The sequence below is a fragment of the Asterias amurensis genome, chromosome 6, assembly GCF_032118995.1.
Source record: "Asterias amurensis chromosome 6, ASM3211899v1".
Taxonomy (NCBI): domain Eukaryota; kingdom Metazoa; phylum Echinodermata; class Asteroidea; order Forcipulatida; family Asteriidae; genus Asterias; species Asterias amurensis.
The window spans coordinates 11,816,919-11,834,185 of NC_092653.1; the positions used below are offsets into that span (position 1 = coordinate 11,816,919).

The window sequence follows — 17,267 nt, forward strand, 5'->3', positions numbered from 1 at the left end:
ACGTAACCCCCTGAGGGTTACGTTATCGCAACTAGGTTGGGTTGGGTTGTTGTGGGGGGAGGGGGCACATACATTATCCCATGTCCACATTATATCGGTACATAATGCACTGTTGTATACCTTTAGACATCCTGTTTGAGAGGTATAGTTTTCAATCGAAATAAATTTGATGTTCTGCTCGATTGTTTTATAGCGCAGTCGGATTACGTGAAACATATATTTATTTTGTGTAGACACGAGAAAGACTATGGGTACAAAGGTCATTCAATCTATAGGCTAAGCGCGCACACACGAAGTGGGAAATCCCAGGAATGAGCAACACTGGGTGCATGATTATGTACCGCTTTCATGCACACGAAGCGATCATTTCAGTACAAAATATCTGTGTTGATCTTTCATGGAGGTGGATTTCAACAGAATTACCGAGCCTGAATATTCGTCCTGTTCGTGGCTTGGATTATAGAGGAAGAGGTAAGTGTTACTGTTATATAGCGGCCTATATATATTCCGGCAATTTTTTTTCCACTCGGACAGGTCATCACGATCCCATTCAGTGAGGACACACTCATCCCTAATCTAATTATTTTAACCATAAATTTAACCATTGCTTTTTGTCAAAGGCTAAACATTACACGAGAACGCTCTGGACATTCGATTTCCCAAGATACACACCCTGGTATGGCATCGGGCGTCTCGTTTACAAAATTAAAATTGTCTTTCTTGTTTGGAATGTGATGTATTATGTGACGTGACACAGCTATAGTCATATGCCTTCCCATGGTTTACACCCCAGTCGACTTCATTGGCATGTTTCGATCTTTCCTTTGTATGTATACGACAATCCTTTGTACAGCCATTATTAAAATGTTTCACCCCTAAAACATTGAATTGAATCAGAGAAAACAATTCACGCAGGAATCAGAGAAAACAATTCACGCAGGAATCAGTGAAAGTAATTCACGCAGGAATCAGTGAAAACAATTCATGCAGGAATCAGTGAAAACAATTCATGCAGGAATCGTTTCTCAGTATTTCTGAGGGTGCCTATAGTACACCGAATCTACCATAGTTGAAAGATCTACGCAATCGAATACTTAGCAGTATAAAAACCACTGGCCAAATGGTGGTCTGTCGTCCAAGAGGCCCTTTTTAAAGATGTTTATAGAGGGTTTAAAATCTTTGTGTTTCTTCATCTTTTATTTCTTGTGTTTGCTTTCGTGATAATCTGTTCATATTTTTTATTCTGTGCTTTTATTGTGTACATTTTGGCTTGTGTCTGGTCAAATGATCCCGCTGATTGTTGAAAATGATCACACTGTATTTGGCCGAATCTTCCACACGTGACTGTTATTGTACTTTGATTTATAATATTTTTGCCTAAAAATGATTTAGCATTAGGTTGAGCAACACAATATTGACCCTGGCAGCACACTACCGCGGAACACTTTATAATGCGCGCCGTCTTATAACACCAGTCATTTGTTTGTGATTTGTAAATTCCCCAAATGGTGGACAGTATAATGGGCGGGATTATCTGTTTCCGACATATAGCTCTATGGTTTCCACTGACGTGTTTTTTTACAAAAATGGAAATCTTTAAAAGAAACACCGGGACAATATTTGAGGGTGACAATCTTGATGTACAGAAGACAAAAATTGTGGACAGGAAGGGAATGAAAATCTCTTCATATGGTCTGTCATTTGGGGATTCAAATCGCATGTATGGGAACATGGTGCACGTCTCAGCTCGTAACCACCATATTCGTATTTCGCCCGGCAGCAATTTTTTCCTTTACATAAAAATGGCCACTGTCGTAGTGCTTTTCAATGGGGGAATGTTTTTCTTTTTCAATTTAAAGAAAATAGAGAATCCTACCAAAAAGAAATAACACAAGGAAACCTTTTGAAAGTACAAAAAAAAGAATTGTGCCCGGCACACCTCGATAATGCTCTTTTGACGAAAATCTTTTGGTGTCAATCATTATAATAAAAAAATACAGGGGTTGCATGGGAGTGAATTGTCGCATAACAAGATTCACGAGATAAATCTAGACTATTCAATTTTACGAGGCGAAGCCGAGAGAAATGGAATTGCCCATATTTCACATTATATCATTCTAACGATAATTGTGCATGAACGAAATGCAATCAACATTTGTTTTATACCATCATGTAAACCATTGTCATTTGATTTTTCCCCCTGTCAACACGAAACAGAAACATAAACATGTCCACTCCGCAAACAACCAGACAAAAACCAGACTCCTACACGAACCTTGTCCATTGTGGCAAAGTTTTGTCGGGCGGGGAAATTCAGAATCGCTGTGAATTGTCGTCGGCATCCTATAATTACCAATAAATTACTCATAATATTTATTTTGTGAACGTCACTCACTCTTGCGCGTTGCGCGCGGCAGATGTCAATAAAACAAATGAAGTATGACATGTGACGCAGGTTCCGCCCGTCAAATGACAATGATTTATTGTGTGCGGTATGATGTAAAAATTGTTTGTAGTATATTCATAGACATTTTCCGTTGGATATTTGGATGGTTGGCAGATGTTTATTTTTGGTTGTGGTTTGCGGAACTGCTGGTCTCCACGTTTGGAATTCCGATCCGTGGCGACGTTGAGACCAGCATGAGATTTCATGTGAAGGACAAAATGTCGTACATTAATTATCGCGCATTTATGGAGGACGGAAAGTGGCCATCTGCTTTCCTGGTATCGGAATAGCAGAAAAGCAGATTTTATGTTTTCTATATGAGAAATGTTCTCCTTTTCTACGTTTCTGCTACCTGAAAAGCAGATTGAACGTTTTGTGAAATTGCATTTTCTACGTTTCCACTTTTCTGTTACCAGAAAAGCAGGTTTTACTTTTTCTCCTAATGCTTGCGGACGAAAAGTGGTCATTTGCTTTTCTGCTACCAGAATAGTAGAAAAGCAGATTTAACGTTTTGTGAAAATGCAATATTTTATTTCTCTGCTTTTCTGCCACCTGAAAAACAGATTTTACTCTGGCGGCCGAAACTGTGGTCATTTGCTTTCCTGCTACAAGAATAGTAGAAAAGCAGAACGTTTGTGAAAATTAAGTTTTCTATTTCTCTGCTTTTCAGCCACCTGAAAAGCAGATTTTACTTGGGCGGCCGAAAAGTGGCCATCTCCTTTTCTTGTTTCAGATACCGACCGGAAAATCATATTTTACCTAGGCAGTAGGTGGCCGAAAAGTGGCCATTTGCTTTTTCGCTTTCAAAGGACGGCCAGTGAACGTGAACCATAAAATGCGCACAATGCACGACGCCGAACTGTGTTTGTGTTTGTGTTGGGGAACCAATCACGTCAGTCAGTCGATACTGGAAGAAGTATGGCCTACTTTTGTGATGACCGCGCAGGCGGCGCGGCATCTCAAAGGAAATACTCTGGCGGAGGTTTCACGGCTACCATCCAAAATATACTTCAAGGATTCTTTCCTTACAAAAAACACGGTCAGTCGTACAGTTTCCCGAGTCAAATGAAACAGGTGACACGTTTGGACTTGTTCAATAAACTGAAACATTCACGGGCGGTCCCTTGAACGAAAAAAGCAAATGGCCACTTTTCGGCCACCTACTGCCTAGGTAAAATGTGATTTTCCGGTATCTGAAAGGAGAAAAGGAGATGGCCACTTTTCGTCCGCCCGAGTAAAATCTGCTTTTCAGGTGGCGGAAAAGCAGAGAAATAGAAAATTGCATTTTCACAAACATTAAATCTGCTTTTCTAATATTCTGATAGCAGAAAAGCAAATGGCCACTTTTCGTCCGCCAGAGTAAAATCTGCTTTTCAGGTGACAGAAAAGCAAAGAAATAGAAAATGGCATTTTCACAAAACGTTAAATCTGCTTTTCTACTATTCTGGTAGCAGACATGCAAATGGCCACTTTTCGTCCGCCAGCATCAGGAGAAAAGGTAAAACCTGCTTCTCTGGTAACAGAAAAGTAGAAACGTAGAAAATGCGTTTTCACAAAACGTTCAATCTGCTTTTCTGGTAGCAGAAAAGTAGAAAAGGAGAAAAATTCATGTAAAACAACCATAAAATCTGCTTTTCTGCATTTCTGATACCAGAAAAGCAGATGTCCACTTTCCGTCCTCCATAGCGCATTGTTAAAATATTTGTCAAAAATAGGTTTTGCAATATTTTAATATAGTGGATGAAATGTTGTCACACATTTTGTGGTAACAGAACCATGGTTAACGTTGACATTTTAAACAACGTTTTTGGGGCGATGGTTTGACATAGACATTTATTGTCAGTGTGGTGTTATCTTTATTTTTATTTCATCGGCAGGTTAGTTTGGTGTCCGTTATGGCGTCGGTAATTATTCCGGGGCATTTTATGCTCCCACTTCCCATCAATAAAGACATCAACATCGACAAAGCAGCTGTAGAGACGAAGATCAGAGTCCTCAGTCAATTCCAGCAAGTCAGAGTTGGCCGCCCCGAGGAGCTAGCCATCCTCAACCTACAGGGTATTCTAACCACAAGGCTTCGACGCTACGAGGATTCTCTAGTCTACTTTCACCAAGTTCTTAACAAAGATCCGGAGAATCTGAACGCCTTGGCTAATTTACAGTACGTGTTGGAGAAGCTTTTCCGATTGTCCGAGGCACAAGATGCCAAGGATGAGTGGACTCGACTTATTCACTCCAAAGATCCTGTGGCCCTTAACTGCCTGAAAGCCCGATGTGTGGCTGAACATGCGTATGCTTATGCCTTCGATGTCCACAGCGATACTAAGGGCGCGAAAAGGTACAAACAATCAAACCAACTTTACCGCGAGGCACTGACGCTGGCCGGTGGTGATGTGAAGCCAGCAGAGTATCATGACTGGATTTTCAATATGGCGATTGCTCAGCATACACTTTTTGATCGGCTGTGGTATGAAAACGACCCTGAGGCAGGTGGGTATATCGATGATGCCGTAACATATTTCTTCAAAATAACTCGGATGATTCCAGAAGACTCAGAACTTCAATGGGACAGTTGGCGTCATTTAGCAGACATTTTTAGGGTATTGAAAATCAGAAAAATTGCCAAAACAGAGATAGCTCCAGGCCTTAAAGAGTTTCAGGAGAACCCAGAGAAATGTATGCAGAAGGCAATGGAGATCACACCCAATAACCCAAGACTACTTGCCCGCTACGCTAACTTCCTGTACTCACTAAATAGAGAAATTCAGAAGCCACTTGAGTTGTTGGAGCAATCTATCAATTTAGATAGTACAGAGTTTAACTTTTATGCATTTACTACACGGGCCATGCTCACCACAAAGTTCTACAAGCATCGTATGTCACAGCAGAAGCCTAAGACGCAAGACAGTGCAGAGTTGGCCTTCTTGAGGAACACCCTCCAAGTTGCTAAAAGTGACTTAAAGAAAGCAATGTCCATGCATGTCACTCCTTGGGACTTGATGCATCTCGGAGAAGTATACTACCTCCTTGCACGGAACCACACCCAACAGGACAATGAGATTAGAAACCTAGTTGAGAAGGCTCTCCTGCAGTTGACAAGGGCATCAGATTGTCAAGATGGATATATGCAAAAGGAACTGTACAGTATCAGAGGTCGCTGTCTTTTTGACATTGGCGAGAAACGCTCTGCGATAGCTTGCTTCAAACAAGCGATTGACTGTGAACCTTCAAACAGCAAATACACTGGTAATTTCAATGAGCTGTTTGATGTATACCTGAATATTCTACAGGATGAAGAGCTTGATGATCGTTCTATTATTGCAGAGACAGCCTTTTTCTTGAAAGAAGCTCTTGTGAAATACGGGAGCTTTAAGATGGGCAAGTTCTGCATTGGACAGTTGGGGCAACATCACAACAGAGAGCTTTTGTTAATTGAAGAGTACTGCACGAAGTACACGAAGGAATACCATGATGTTGTTCGATTACTCCAGGCAAGGACTGTATCTGGAACGACTGCCACAAGAAAAGAGAGTAAACTTCACCTGGCTTGGGTCAGGACACTTCCATCTTCCAGAGCATGGCGTGTCGAGCAAGCGGAAGCGTCTGCTGCTGGCATTGCTGCTGATGGTGCTGCTGCCACAACTGCTGCAGCTGCTGCTGAAGGTAGTGCTGTTAGTGTCCCTGCTGTTGCAGAGGACACCAGGTCAGAGAAAGAAGTGAAGTCTCTCGAAAGCGAGGTAGCACGCATGAGCTTCAAAGAGCTACCACAAGAGCAAAAACAGCCTATCAGGAAGGCACCAGACGAAGCAAGAATCCAACAGTTTGAAAACGACTTCTGCGTGATATACCCGGAAAACCAGACTGGTTGGGTGTCTTACGATCTATTGAACGAACTGGAAGCTGTAAGGAAATTGAAAGGTTATATTCAAGACAGGGATTCTGTCCCCGGAACATTTAAGATCTCTAATGAAATTGAAATGATGACTAAATGTGCCAGCATATTGTTGGTCATCAACGAGGACTTTCAAAAGGAGTGTGAGCACTCAATGATTCACGCACTGGAGATGAGAAAGGACCGGGAGAATCCTCGATACATAATACCGATCCTACGAGATAACTCTAAGGTTCCGGTTGAGGTTAATATCTTCAACACATTTGAAGCGATCGGTGCAGTTGACTGGGATAAATTGGCAAATGCCATCGAACAGCAGGTTTACGCATGAAACAGACGCACAGAGTAATCAACGATGACCAAAATAAAATGACTTTCTGGAATAAAGTTGAACAGGTGGACTATAAAGAATAATATGATTGACTTGTTGTCCTCGAACTAGGAGGGAGATGTTGCCCAGGATTTGGCCCTTTGGCCGATAAAAAACGCTTGTGGTGAAATGAGTATGGTTGGAAATATGTTTTAAAAGTAGAATATATTGATCGACACCATTATGCCTCAACATGGTGTGGTTTTCCTTTTAAGTTCTAAACTAACAAGGTCCGCAATATTTTATTTAACAACAAATTGGATCCCACAAAATTGCAAAGTAAGAGGAAAGTCACAGAAACTCTAGGCATGTTTGGTGTGGATCGTTATTTTGTACTTTCCCTTTCCAACACAATTGGTATCTTAAAGTAATGGTTGGCATAACAACGTACTTGGTATAAAACAAGCAAAGGAGAGGTGTTGGTGGTATTTTCATGTATGAGAAATTGCTTTCTCTGAAAAACGGCAAATTTTGAGAATGAGGAAATTTCTCACTTAACAAAATACTTCAGGCCTCCTGATGCCTTTTAAGGTATCTAAAAGCACACAAATAATTGTGCAACAAGGGTGTTTTCTGTCATTCTTGCAACTTCGATGACCAATTGAGTCAACATTTTCAAAGATTTGTTATTTATGCATGATACAAATAAGTGAGAATACTGCTCTTTGACAAGGAATATTAAAGGTGTCCAATTCGTTTAAAGACGCTGGACACTATTGGTATTGGTAACTTGGTGTCTCTCAACATATGCCTATAAAATAACAAACCTGTGAAAATTTGAGCTCAGTCGGTCGTCGAATTTGCGAGATAATAATGAAAGAAAACCAAACTTACACTGTTCAGTGCTTTACCAAAAGTGTGCAGTACCTTGAAATAAAACTGTTTGTAAATAAAACGTTTGGGAAAACATAAACTGCAGAACTTATGTTGTGTTATGTTGTAAGCTAAGGTAACGCAACCGATATGTTATTTTCCCAAGCAAAAACTCTGTTACTCAGTGTACCCGGACCCAATGTTGCCCCAAACCTGTATGTATAACCCGGTTTGTGTTCGTGAGTGTGGCTGGGGCGTTATTCATTTTATATATCGGGCTATTATACGTAATAATCACCACTGGTGAGTTTGTTTGTTTCGTTATTTTATTTCTAGAAATTTGAAACTGTGTCCTTGCTATGTTTTAGTCTGTGTAGATTTGACAGCTATTTGTTGGTTGGGAGAGCATATTCAAACACTGTGTTCTCAAGAACAAATCTTTCACTGGAAGTGATCCTTTACGGACCGATATCGGTAACAATTTCTCATCGAAAAAAAAAAGAAGAGAGAAAAACAAATTAATGAAATAATAATGTAGGATACCAAATGTGCCCTCAGCGTTCAGGTGCAACTTTCTATACACATTTTCTTGCACAGTTTGTAGAGCCCAGATTGACTAGGCCTATTTAGGTTTATACCAAATCAAGTCTATTTATGCTCCTGTTTTATCGCTGTACGAAGCTTTAGCAAAGCTTTATCGCTGTACGTATGGACCTGATAACAAAACAAAGGTCCACATGTAGGGACTTAAAGGCAAGGGACACGTTTAGTAATTACTCAAAATAATTTTATTGGCATAAAACCTCACTTGGTAACGAGTAATGGGGAGAGGTTGATGGTATAAAACATTGTGAGTAACGGCTCCCTCTGAAGTGCCATAGTTTTCGAGAAAGAAGTAATTTTCCACGAATTTGGTTTCGAGACCTCAAGTTCAGAATTTGAGGTCTCGAAATCAAGCATCTGAAAGCACACAACTTCGTGTGACAAGGGTGTTTTTTTTATTTCATAGTTGTTTCGCAACTCCGACGACCAATCGAGCTCAAATTTTCACAGGTTTATTATATTATATGCATATGTTGAGATACACCAAGTGAAAAGACTGGTCTTTGACAATTACCAATAGTGTCCATAGTCTTTAAACCATTATGTGGACTTCCACACGTCCACACAGTGTTTTACGTACTATTTCCTTTTGTACAGAACAAAGGATGTTCACAAAGTGGCTGCAACAAAGAGCTGTTTGACTTTACATTTCTGGGTTCTTCGTAAATATTGCTTTGCCTGTAAATGTGCTATTCATAATCGTGTAAGAAGTAAACTATAGTTACAGGTGATTTATATTTTATATGTCAGACGTCATGGTATGGATTAGGTTTTTGTTGTAATTTTCGTCTTTGTTCAGCGGTGGATCGTGTCTCATTCCTTGTCATACCACGTTGGCAGATCACTTAATGGCACTCAAAATAGTTGTTAGCATAAATATTACTTGGTAACAAGCTATGGAGAGCTGTTGATAGTATAAAACATTGTGTGAAACGGCTCCCTCTGAAGTGACGTAGTTTTCGAGAAAGGATTAATTTTCCACGAATTTGATTTCGAGACCTCATAGAGATAGATTTGGAGGTCCCGAAATCAGGCAACTGTTTGGAAAGCACACAACTTATTGCGACAAGGGTGTTTTTCTTCCATTTATCTAGCAACTTCGACGACCAATTGAGTTCAAATTTTCACAGGTTTATTATTTTATGCATATATGTTGACATACATCAAGTGAGAAAACTGGTATTTGACAATTACCATTAGTGGTGCCTTTAATACCTGTGAGTAAGTAAGGAAGCAACGATCTGTGAATTACAATTAATTTGATTTAATCACCATAGCATTTGAGTGAGACAATGGGCTCTGAAGATAACATGGTTTGAATAAAAAGGAAAATTTAAATTTGCATAAGGTTCACCTACCATTATTTGAACTACTTTCTTTAAAAAAAATTCATTAAAATGTTTCAACAAATTCGTTTGAAAATGTTAAAATTAAGTTAAAAAAATAAAATATAAACGTCCAAACTCTGAGTAGATTAACAACATCGGTGACTTTGGAGTCGTCACTATATAGAGGATGCACACCATATACATGTATATTATAAATTTAAAATAAATAAAAAATAATAATAAAAGAAGTACAACATCCCAGAACAGCCTTACGTAATTCATTAGATATAAAATTTGCATCTGGCATTAAGAATATTAATTTTGTTTTTACCCTTACACCAAGTGTGTCGGCACGTTATACTCGGTTCTTTCGGTACTCATTGCATTTGCTTAAAATATTCACAGAAAGCCAAATAAGCGATTGGCATGGCTTTACTAAGCAGAAACTTGTTCACGAAAGCAAAAACATGATTAACTTTATAAGCAAAATGAACATGGTTAAAAAAAAATGCATTTGCCTACAAACTGTGTGCACTTGAAAGCAGTGATATAAAAGTACAGATTCTGCCTCTACGGGCGCTGTACAAAACATAAAAACAATGAAATAATATGAAGCATTAATTGTAACAACAATGTAGATTCCAACAAGCGAGTCTGGTCCTGACAATAGACCTTTTCGCAAATACTGGGGCGCGCGCGTAAAGGTTGGAATTAGGTGCATTGTGGTCTAGCTGGCAGCAAAATTTGATTCATATCTATCCCACAATGCACCTCATTCAACAGTCTGCGCTTGCGCATTGGTATTTGCGATAAGGTCTATGGGCACTATGTGAGCAGAAACCGTACATGCTTACACTTCTAGACTGGTCCCTGAAGAACAGGTATGTGCTGTACAGAACCAGTGATAACATTGGATACAACATCCATAATGATGTTTTATAATGTAAACGTGTATGAAGAATTTGACTGCAAAACAAATGCTTGATCATGATCAACGGCGGTACATTCGCGTGGCGCAGGCTCGAGGCCACTCTCTTTTCATTCACGAGCCTCGAAGTGAGACGTCAGATGTTCTGGCTTACACGCTTCATGAACTTGGTACTGGGTGAACGTGTTGCACACAATTGCATTGAGAGACTTTGACAAGTTTAACTGCAGTTGATACGAAAATAGCTCATGATGTAATCATAAATTCCAACTCCAACACCTTTCTTTTTTGGATCTTGCGGTTCTATTTCCGGAAAAACCAGTCGGTTCGTTTTGTGTATTACAGCAGGATAGTCTCAAATTGGTGAGGCTAGTCACTAAGCAGTTGCTTTTTGAGAAGATTGGACAGTCAGGAGGACAGTGGTTGGATATTCTACACGCAGAGGTAAGTGTGTTCTGCTAGGTAAAAATGTTCACAATCTAGTTGTTTGTTTAGTGTTGTAGTTTGGGACCACTAGCGCTACACTACGGCCCATTTGGCCTAAATTAAATTTTAAATCCATTGAGTTTGTGTCATCTCATAACAGTCGATACTCGATCTATAGTTTCAATTTTGTGGTTTATGGGTTGTGGTGTAGTTTGGGATGTACAGTGAAAATGAAGATGCACAACCAAGTTCAGGCTCACGAATACCTAGATAACAAGTAAACAGGATTAATTGCAATTAATTATTATTAACGAATAAAGTGTGAAATTGGCAAATTTAAGTTCATGTCTTTGAGTGTTGCTGCTTAAAGACATGTACGGTTCAGGTTTTTAATAGAACAAGAAAAATCAATCTGCTTAAATAAATAATTGAACGTATTTTTGACCGCATGAGGGCGCCTTTCAACGGTGAATTGCTTCGCAACACAGTTTATCTTTTATTTGACCACATGTCTATGTATTTTTTCTTTTACCAATGGCTCAAAAGAAAACCAATAATGACAAATACAGTCTTTTAATTTTCTTGTTCCAATAAATAGTTTGTTCGAACTTGGTGTCGTCACTGGAACCTTACATCAGTATCTAGCTGTTCCAGGTGAGACTAATTGTAAAAGAAACATTTGAACGAATTTCATGGCGATTTGGTGAAATATCAGTGTGTATTTTAGATAATGAATTACTCCTTTTCCCTTGGCAGGACAAGGACTTTTTAATGTCGTCGTCACAGTGCCTAATATGGGTCGAAAATGGCCGCTGAACTGGCAGCCAGATTGGTTCTATATTTTGTCTGGGAAATTTTAATGACTTTTTAAAAAGTGTCCTCAACGGTGTCCTAAGATTTTTTTTTATGTTAATGCTGGGTGACATAACAAACATATTTGTTAATTTTAAAAATTGTTTGATCATTTTCGGGGGAAAAAAAGAACACTAAAATGTACTCACTACACAATTGATTTTGTTTGATATTTGTATCGAGTAGATTTTGAATAAAACGAAAACAAGTCGTTGAAAGTTTCATGAAAACCGGCTGTACCTTAAAGACAGTGGACACTATTGGTAATTGTCAAAGACCAGTCTTGTCACTTAGTGTATCTAAACATATACATAAAATAACAAACCTGTGAAAATTTGAGCTCAATCGGTCATCAAAGTTGCGAGATAATGAAAGAAGAAACACCCTTGTCACACGAAGTTGTGTGCGTTTAGATGGTTGATTTCGAGACCTCAAGTTCTAAATCCGAGGTCTCGAAATCAAATTCGTGGAAAATTACTTCTTTCTCGAAAACTATGGCACTTCCAAGGGAGCCGTTTCTCACAATGTTGTATACCACCCACCTCTCCCACCTACTCGTCACCAAGAAAGGTTTTATGCTAATAATTATTTTGAGTAATTACCAATAGTGTCCACTGCCTTTAAAACCGATATCTTGTTTTTCTTAATAATAATAAATAAAACAATTATTTACTTTGATCTCGCGTAACCAAACATCGATGTTTGAAAACACTTATTATTTTACCCCTTACAAGCTGCATTAATTTACTGTTTGTTATGTCAGGTACGATGTGATGCACTTTGGGTCACATCAAGTGTGGATACTGGTCTTCGACAATACAAATATTGAACATGTTGCGCCGGAAAAGAATACATGTTGCTTCAGCAAGCAATATAATAATTGTTTCTCCTTCACTTACATACCCCCCCCCCCTTTTTAACAAAATACTTATTTTTTCGTGTGACAAACTAAACCTTGGGGTCTAATCGTTTCTTTATATTTGTTGTCTATCCAGACTTGTGTGCCCGTATTTAATCCATATTGAGTCTTGTCATCTCGACACAATCATGGAAGCTCACGCACAGGTTTCTCCGGGACTTTTTGACTTGCCTCTTCCAATCAATGACAAGAACATCGACACAGTTGCTGTTCAAAGGAAACTTCTGGATGTCGAACATGACTTGAAATCACGGCTAGACAGACCTGAAGAGATCGCCATACTAAACCTCCTTGGTGTGCTGAAGTTCAGTCTCAAACGCTTCGACGATGCACTGGAAGACTTTCGCGCTGCTCTTCAAAAGGACCCAGATAATCTGAACGCGATGGCCAATATGCAACACGTGTTGACTAAACTTTACAGAATGAACGAAGCCAAGATCTTCCAAAGTCAACTTGAAGGTTGGAATGTTCACGCTGCGGAGGGCGCCGCCAGTGTCCAAGTTTTAGACCCAGCAGATCAAACCGTTATTAAAGCAAGGTCGAGATGTCTAGCTGAGCAGGCTTACATGTTCGCTGCAGCTGACATTCACACAGATGATGCTAGTAACGAGAGATACCAGCAATCCAATCAGATCTTCAAGCAGGCGCTCGTATGTGCAGGTGAAGCTGTTGACACACCGGAACGAGACTTCTGGGAGTTTATGATCGCTAAAAACGCCAACAAACTCTTTACTTCCTTCACATATAAGGAGGATCGGAAAAAGACTCAAGACTATTTGGAAGAATCTGTGCAACTATTTTACGGAATAACTCAAAGGAGTCCTGGCGACCCCGAGTATCAGTGGGAAAGCTGGCGTAACATGGCCGACATATTTCGTCGGATAAACCTTACAAAACATCTGAGCCACAGCCTTGATCAATTGAAAGAATTGAGACATTACATCGAGTCTGATCCAGAGGAATGTATGAAGAAAGCAATGGAGATAAGTCCCGATAACCCAAGACTTTTAGCTCGCTATGCAAACTTCGTGTATTCTTTGAAAAGAGACACATGTACCAAGAGGGCGCTCGATTTGCTGGATAGATCGATCAGCCTGGATGACAGCGACTACAATTTCTACGCTTTCAGCACGAGGGCAACGATCCGTTTGAAAAGCTACCAGTGGAAACTTAGGAAGTCAGAGGAAGACAGCACACGATGTACCCCGCCGAAACTTGAGCTTCTGGAAATGGCAAGCGCTGACCTTGAGAAAGCGATTGCATTCCGCAACACTTCGTGGAATCTGATGGCATTAGCTGATGTCTGTTGCCACAAAGTGAAACATTATCCAGCGGGGGATCCATCACAGCGTAAGTGTATCGAAAAGGCTCTCGATTTACTCGCCCAAGCCGAGGAATGTAACGATCAAACACAGGTCCTCAAAAATATCAGCCGGTCCCGCGGTCGGATCTTCTTTGACGTAGGCGAGTATCGGGAGGCAATACGTTGTCACCAAATGGCGGTACATCATGAGCCTGATGTCACTACTTTCACAGGTTACTATCATGAGCTGTTTCGTAGCTACCTTTGTCTAATGAAGAGCAAACCAGAAGATGACATTTTTCAAGAGATGGCAGATTCTTTGAGGAAAGCGATAAATAAATACGGAGGGGGTAAGCTAATAAGCCATTGTTTTGGCCGCTTGCGAAATGAGTACATAAATGAATTACGGTTATTCACAGAGTTTTGTGTGAAGATTGTCGACAATGAGGGACTTTTGTACGTACTGGAGTCCAAGGAGCCCCCATCTCCGTTAACACCACCGAAAAGACAAGGTGGGACCCTTGAGAAAGTATGGTCAAACACACCACCGAGTCAGCAAGGAACCATTGAGCACGTAGGGGCAAATCCAACCCAACCACATCGGCTAAAAGCTTCATCGAAGGTGAACCTAATGGATCGGTTCAAGTCACCTTCATCAGAGCCACCAGAGATTCGTGGAAACAGGAATGATGTGGGGTCGACGGCAGTGGTTGGGGGAACAAACACCCCGGAGGAAGATGAAGGTATAGCGCCACTGAGTGGAATCAGGTGCACGAATGTCTCATCAGGTCAGGAGCCTCCCGGCAGCAGAAGTGATGTCAGGTTGGCAGCTTCCCAGTCTGAAGGGTCAGACACCCATGAGGAGGAGGAGAGAGGTATAGCGTCACTGGTGAGTGGATTTGGGGGCATGGAGATCAGGGTCTCATCAGGTCAGGATGTCAAAGAACCGGGAGCACAATCTCAGCCACCTGCTGGGTCTCCATCAGGCGCGGTGAGTCCTGAAAAAGATAAAAAGTTCTTGTATGATTTCTATGTTGCACACGGAGAGAGTGACGAAAAATGGGTAGAGGACACCCTTCTCCATGAGTTAATGACTGTGCGAGACTTAAGGGGATGCACGTATAAAAAAGATGCAGACCTGGGGTCTTACTTATATTCGGTTAAACTCGATCTGATGAAGCAGTGTGCCTGTATCTTGGTCCTCCATGGGGAAGATTTTAAAGATGGGCAGTACTTAGTTCAACATATACTCAAATTAAAAAAGGAATGTGGTGAGATGAATGTTATTCCAATAGAAAGGGATGGATTATCGGTACCTGATGAACTAAGCGTCATGACAAGTTTTAATGCCAGTGCTGAGAGAGTAGATTGGAATAGGCTGGCGCAGTCCATTAAAAACACGAAGGGGGCCCCTAGCTATAATATGGGACAAGGACTGAAACAATGATGCCCCTAAGAAAGTTAGGATATACCGGTTGTGTGGTAAACTGGAACACAAGAAGCAGTGAGTGTGCCTGTATTTTGTTCCCCTATGTGGAAGATTTCGAAGATTTGATCCAAAAGATACTGAAACATTTACAGGAATTTGGCTTGAACATTATTCAAATAGAAATTTGATTGGTGGTAACCATACAAAAGAGTGTCTGCAAACGTTTTGATGCCAGTGCTCGGGGTGTCTAAAAAATATTTACGCTTTTGAAATGGCTGCCGAATAAAAAATATATGATTATTGGGGGAAAAGTTTAGATGTGTGGATAGCCCATGGACTCAACTACATGACACCTAAAAGTCCGAAAAAAATTCATGCTTGGGTGAGCACTGCTCACTTTTGTAAAGGGTATGAATATTAGTTTGCGCATAAATTATTTAGCCTTCCAATTTGTGAGAGGTAGTCCTTTGGAGCTTACAGCATTCTTCGGTAGAAGACAAATATTCATTCTGATTGTTTAGTTTGATAGCACATAAACTATGTTTCGGGTTTTGTCGTAAGCAGCAAAATATTAAAACTGAAATTTAGTAAAATATTATAACCTTATGATAATTTTGTTTATGATGAAGTAGTACACGGCAATATACATGTATGTATTGTTCAGTTATACTTCCGGTTTGACATTTATGCGGTGATATCAATTTACAAATCAGTTGAACTTCCGGTTCGGACAGGTAATGAGGTACAGTTGGGTCGAAATAAATAATATAAAAACATAAAACCATATTGACGTTTTTTTGGTAAACTATACATTTCGGCTTTAAGCCGCTGTAATGTTGTATTTTAACAAACAATGAATACTGTATTTGCACACATTTATTCAATTGCTGCCCTACATGTACCATTGCTGCCCTACATGTACACTTACACATTTTACAAAGTTTTATAATTATATTCAAACTATGAGTAGTTTAAAGTATTACTTAGTATCTTAGGATATGAAAGTTTACAATGATTTAGATAGTTATTTATTAGGAAGCTTTAAAAGTAGGACAACAATTAGGTTAGAATGAAGCAGAGGCTTTTGTGCCTTAACCTATGGACAGACAAAAAACATAAAATACTACACAGAAGACAGAAAACACACGACAGACTAGACAAACAGAATACACGACAGAGGCTAATACAGTATATGTGAGTAAGTTAACAATATACTTCAAACCTACGAATAAGCATCAAGAAGTTTTTTTTTTTTTCATTTTCTTGTGAATGCAGGAAGAGTGATTGAAGATTTAATTGAGTAACTCAAATAACTCCAAAACATAATGCTACGTTGAACAAGACTATTTTGGTATACTGTTGTTCTCTGGTGGGAAACGAACAGTTTTTTCTTGGCAGTGCTACGAGTATAGTGAGAATGGATGTTTGAAGTTAGTGTGAAAAGTGATTTAATGCAACTTGGCAATGCGTTATTCATAGCTTTATACATAAATTTACCCAAATGTAGTTGGTAAAGGTCAATAATTTGTAGTAATCTTACAAAATAATGGAGCCGTATGGTCACGGGCACCAGCATTTCATTTGGTCTAAGAAATTATTATACGTATCGTTCACATTGTTTTGAGAAATTATTGTTTTCCAATCAGTTGTATTTAATTGTTGGATAAACTGTTGAGTATTATAATCGTTAATTAGACGCTTTTTAAATTTCTGTCTGTTTGTCACATTATTATTCGAGCTACCAACAATCAAAAATACTGGTAAATGGTCACTTATGTTGGTTTCCAAAACACCGGCAGAATGATTCATTAAGTCATTTGTTATTCATGTTGGTTTAGTTATTGTTGGGGAAAATGATTGAGAAACTAGAGTATCAACAAATGTTTGCACAGCATTATCTAATACTAAACAATATACATTTCAAAACAGAAGTAGTTGTCAAGATGAAAACGTTTAAA

General features: G+C 39.5%; 2 protein-coding genes across 4 annotated transcripts; both read left to right on the forward strand.

Annotated features, from left to right (window-relative positions):
- Window positions 1–319: 319 nt before the first annotated feature.
- Window positions 320–9,642, forward strand: LOC139938933 (tetratricopeptide repeat protein 22-like). Of its 2 annotated transcripts, XR_011786239.1 has the most exons (3): window positions 320–471; window positions 4,324–7,239; window positions 7,274–9,642. XR_011786239.1 is itself a non-coding variant. In XM_071934607.1 (2 exons), exon 2 carries the CDS (start codon window positions 4,342–4,344, stop codon window positions 6,667–6,669), a length of 2,328 nt encoding a protein of 775 aa, XP_071790708.1. In that variant the 5' UTR covers window positions 320–471; window positions 4,324–4,341; the 3' UTR covers window positions 6,670–9,642. The 2 variants fall into 2 exon arrangements, 1 of the variants encoding a protein (XP_071790708.1); XM_071934607.1 differs by having other exon boundaries at window positions 4,324–9,642.
- A 1,045-nt stretch (window positions 9,643–10,687) lies between these two features.
- On the forward strand, window positions 10,688–15,327 carry LOC139938443 (tetratricopeptide repeat protein 22-like). 2 transcript variants are annotated; one of them, XM_071933973.1, is made up of 2 exons: window positions 10,688–10,824; window positions 12,654–15,327. In XM_071933973.1, exon 2 carries the CDS (start codon window positions 12,706–12,708, stop codon window positions 15,325–15,327), a length of 2,622 nt encoding a protein of 873 aa, XP_071790074.1. In that variant the 5' UTR covers window positions 10,688–10,824; window positions 12,654–12,705. The 2 variants fall into 2 exon arrangements, with proteins under 2 accessions (XP_071790074.1, XP_071790075.1); XM_071933974.1 differs by lacking the exon at window positions 10,688–10,824 and adding an exon at window positions 11,447–11,460.
- The last annotated feature ends 1,940 nt before the right edge of the window (window positions 15,328–17,267 follow it).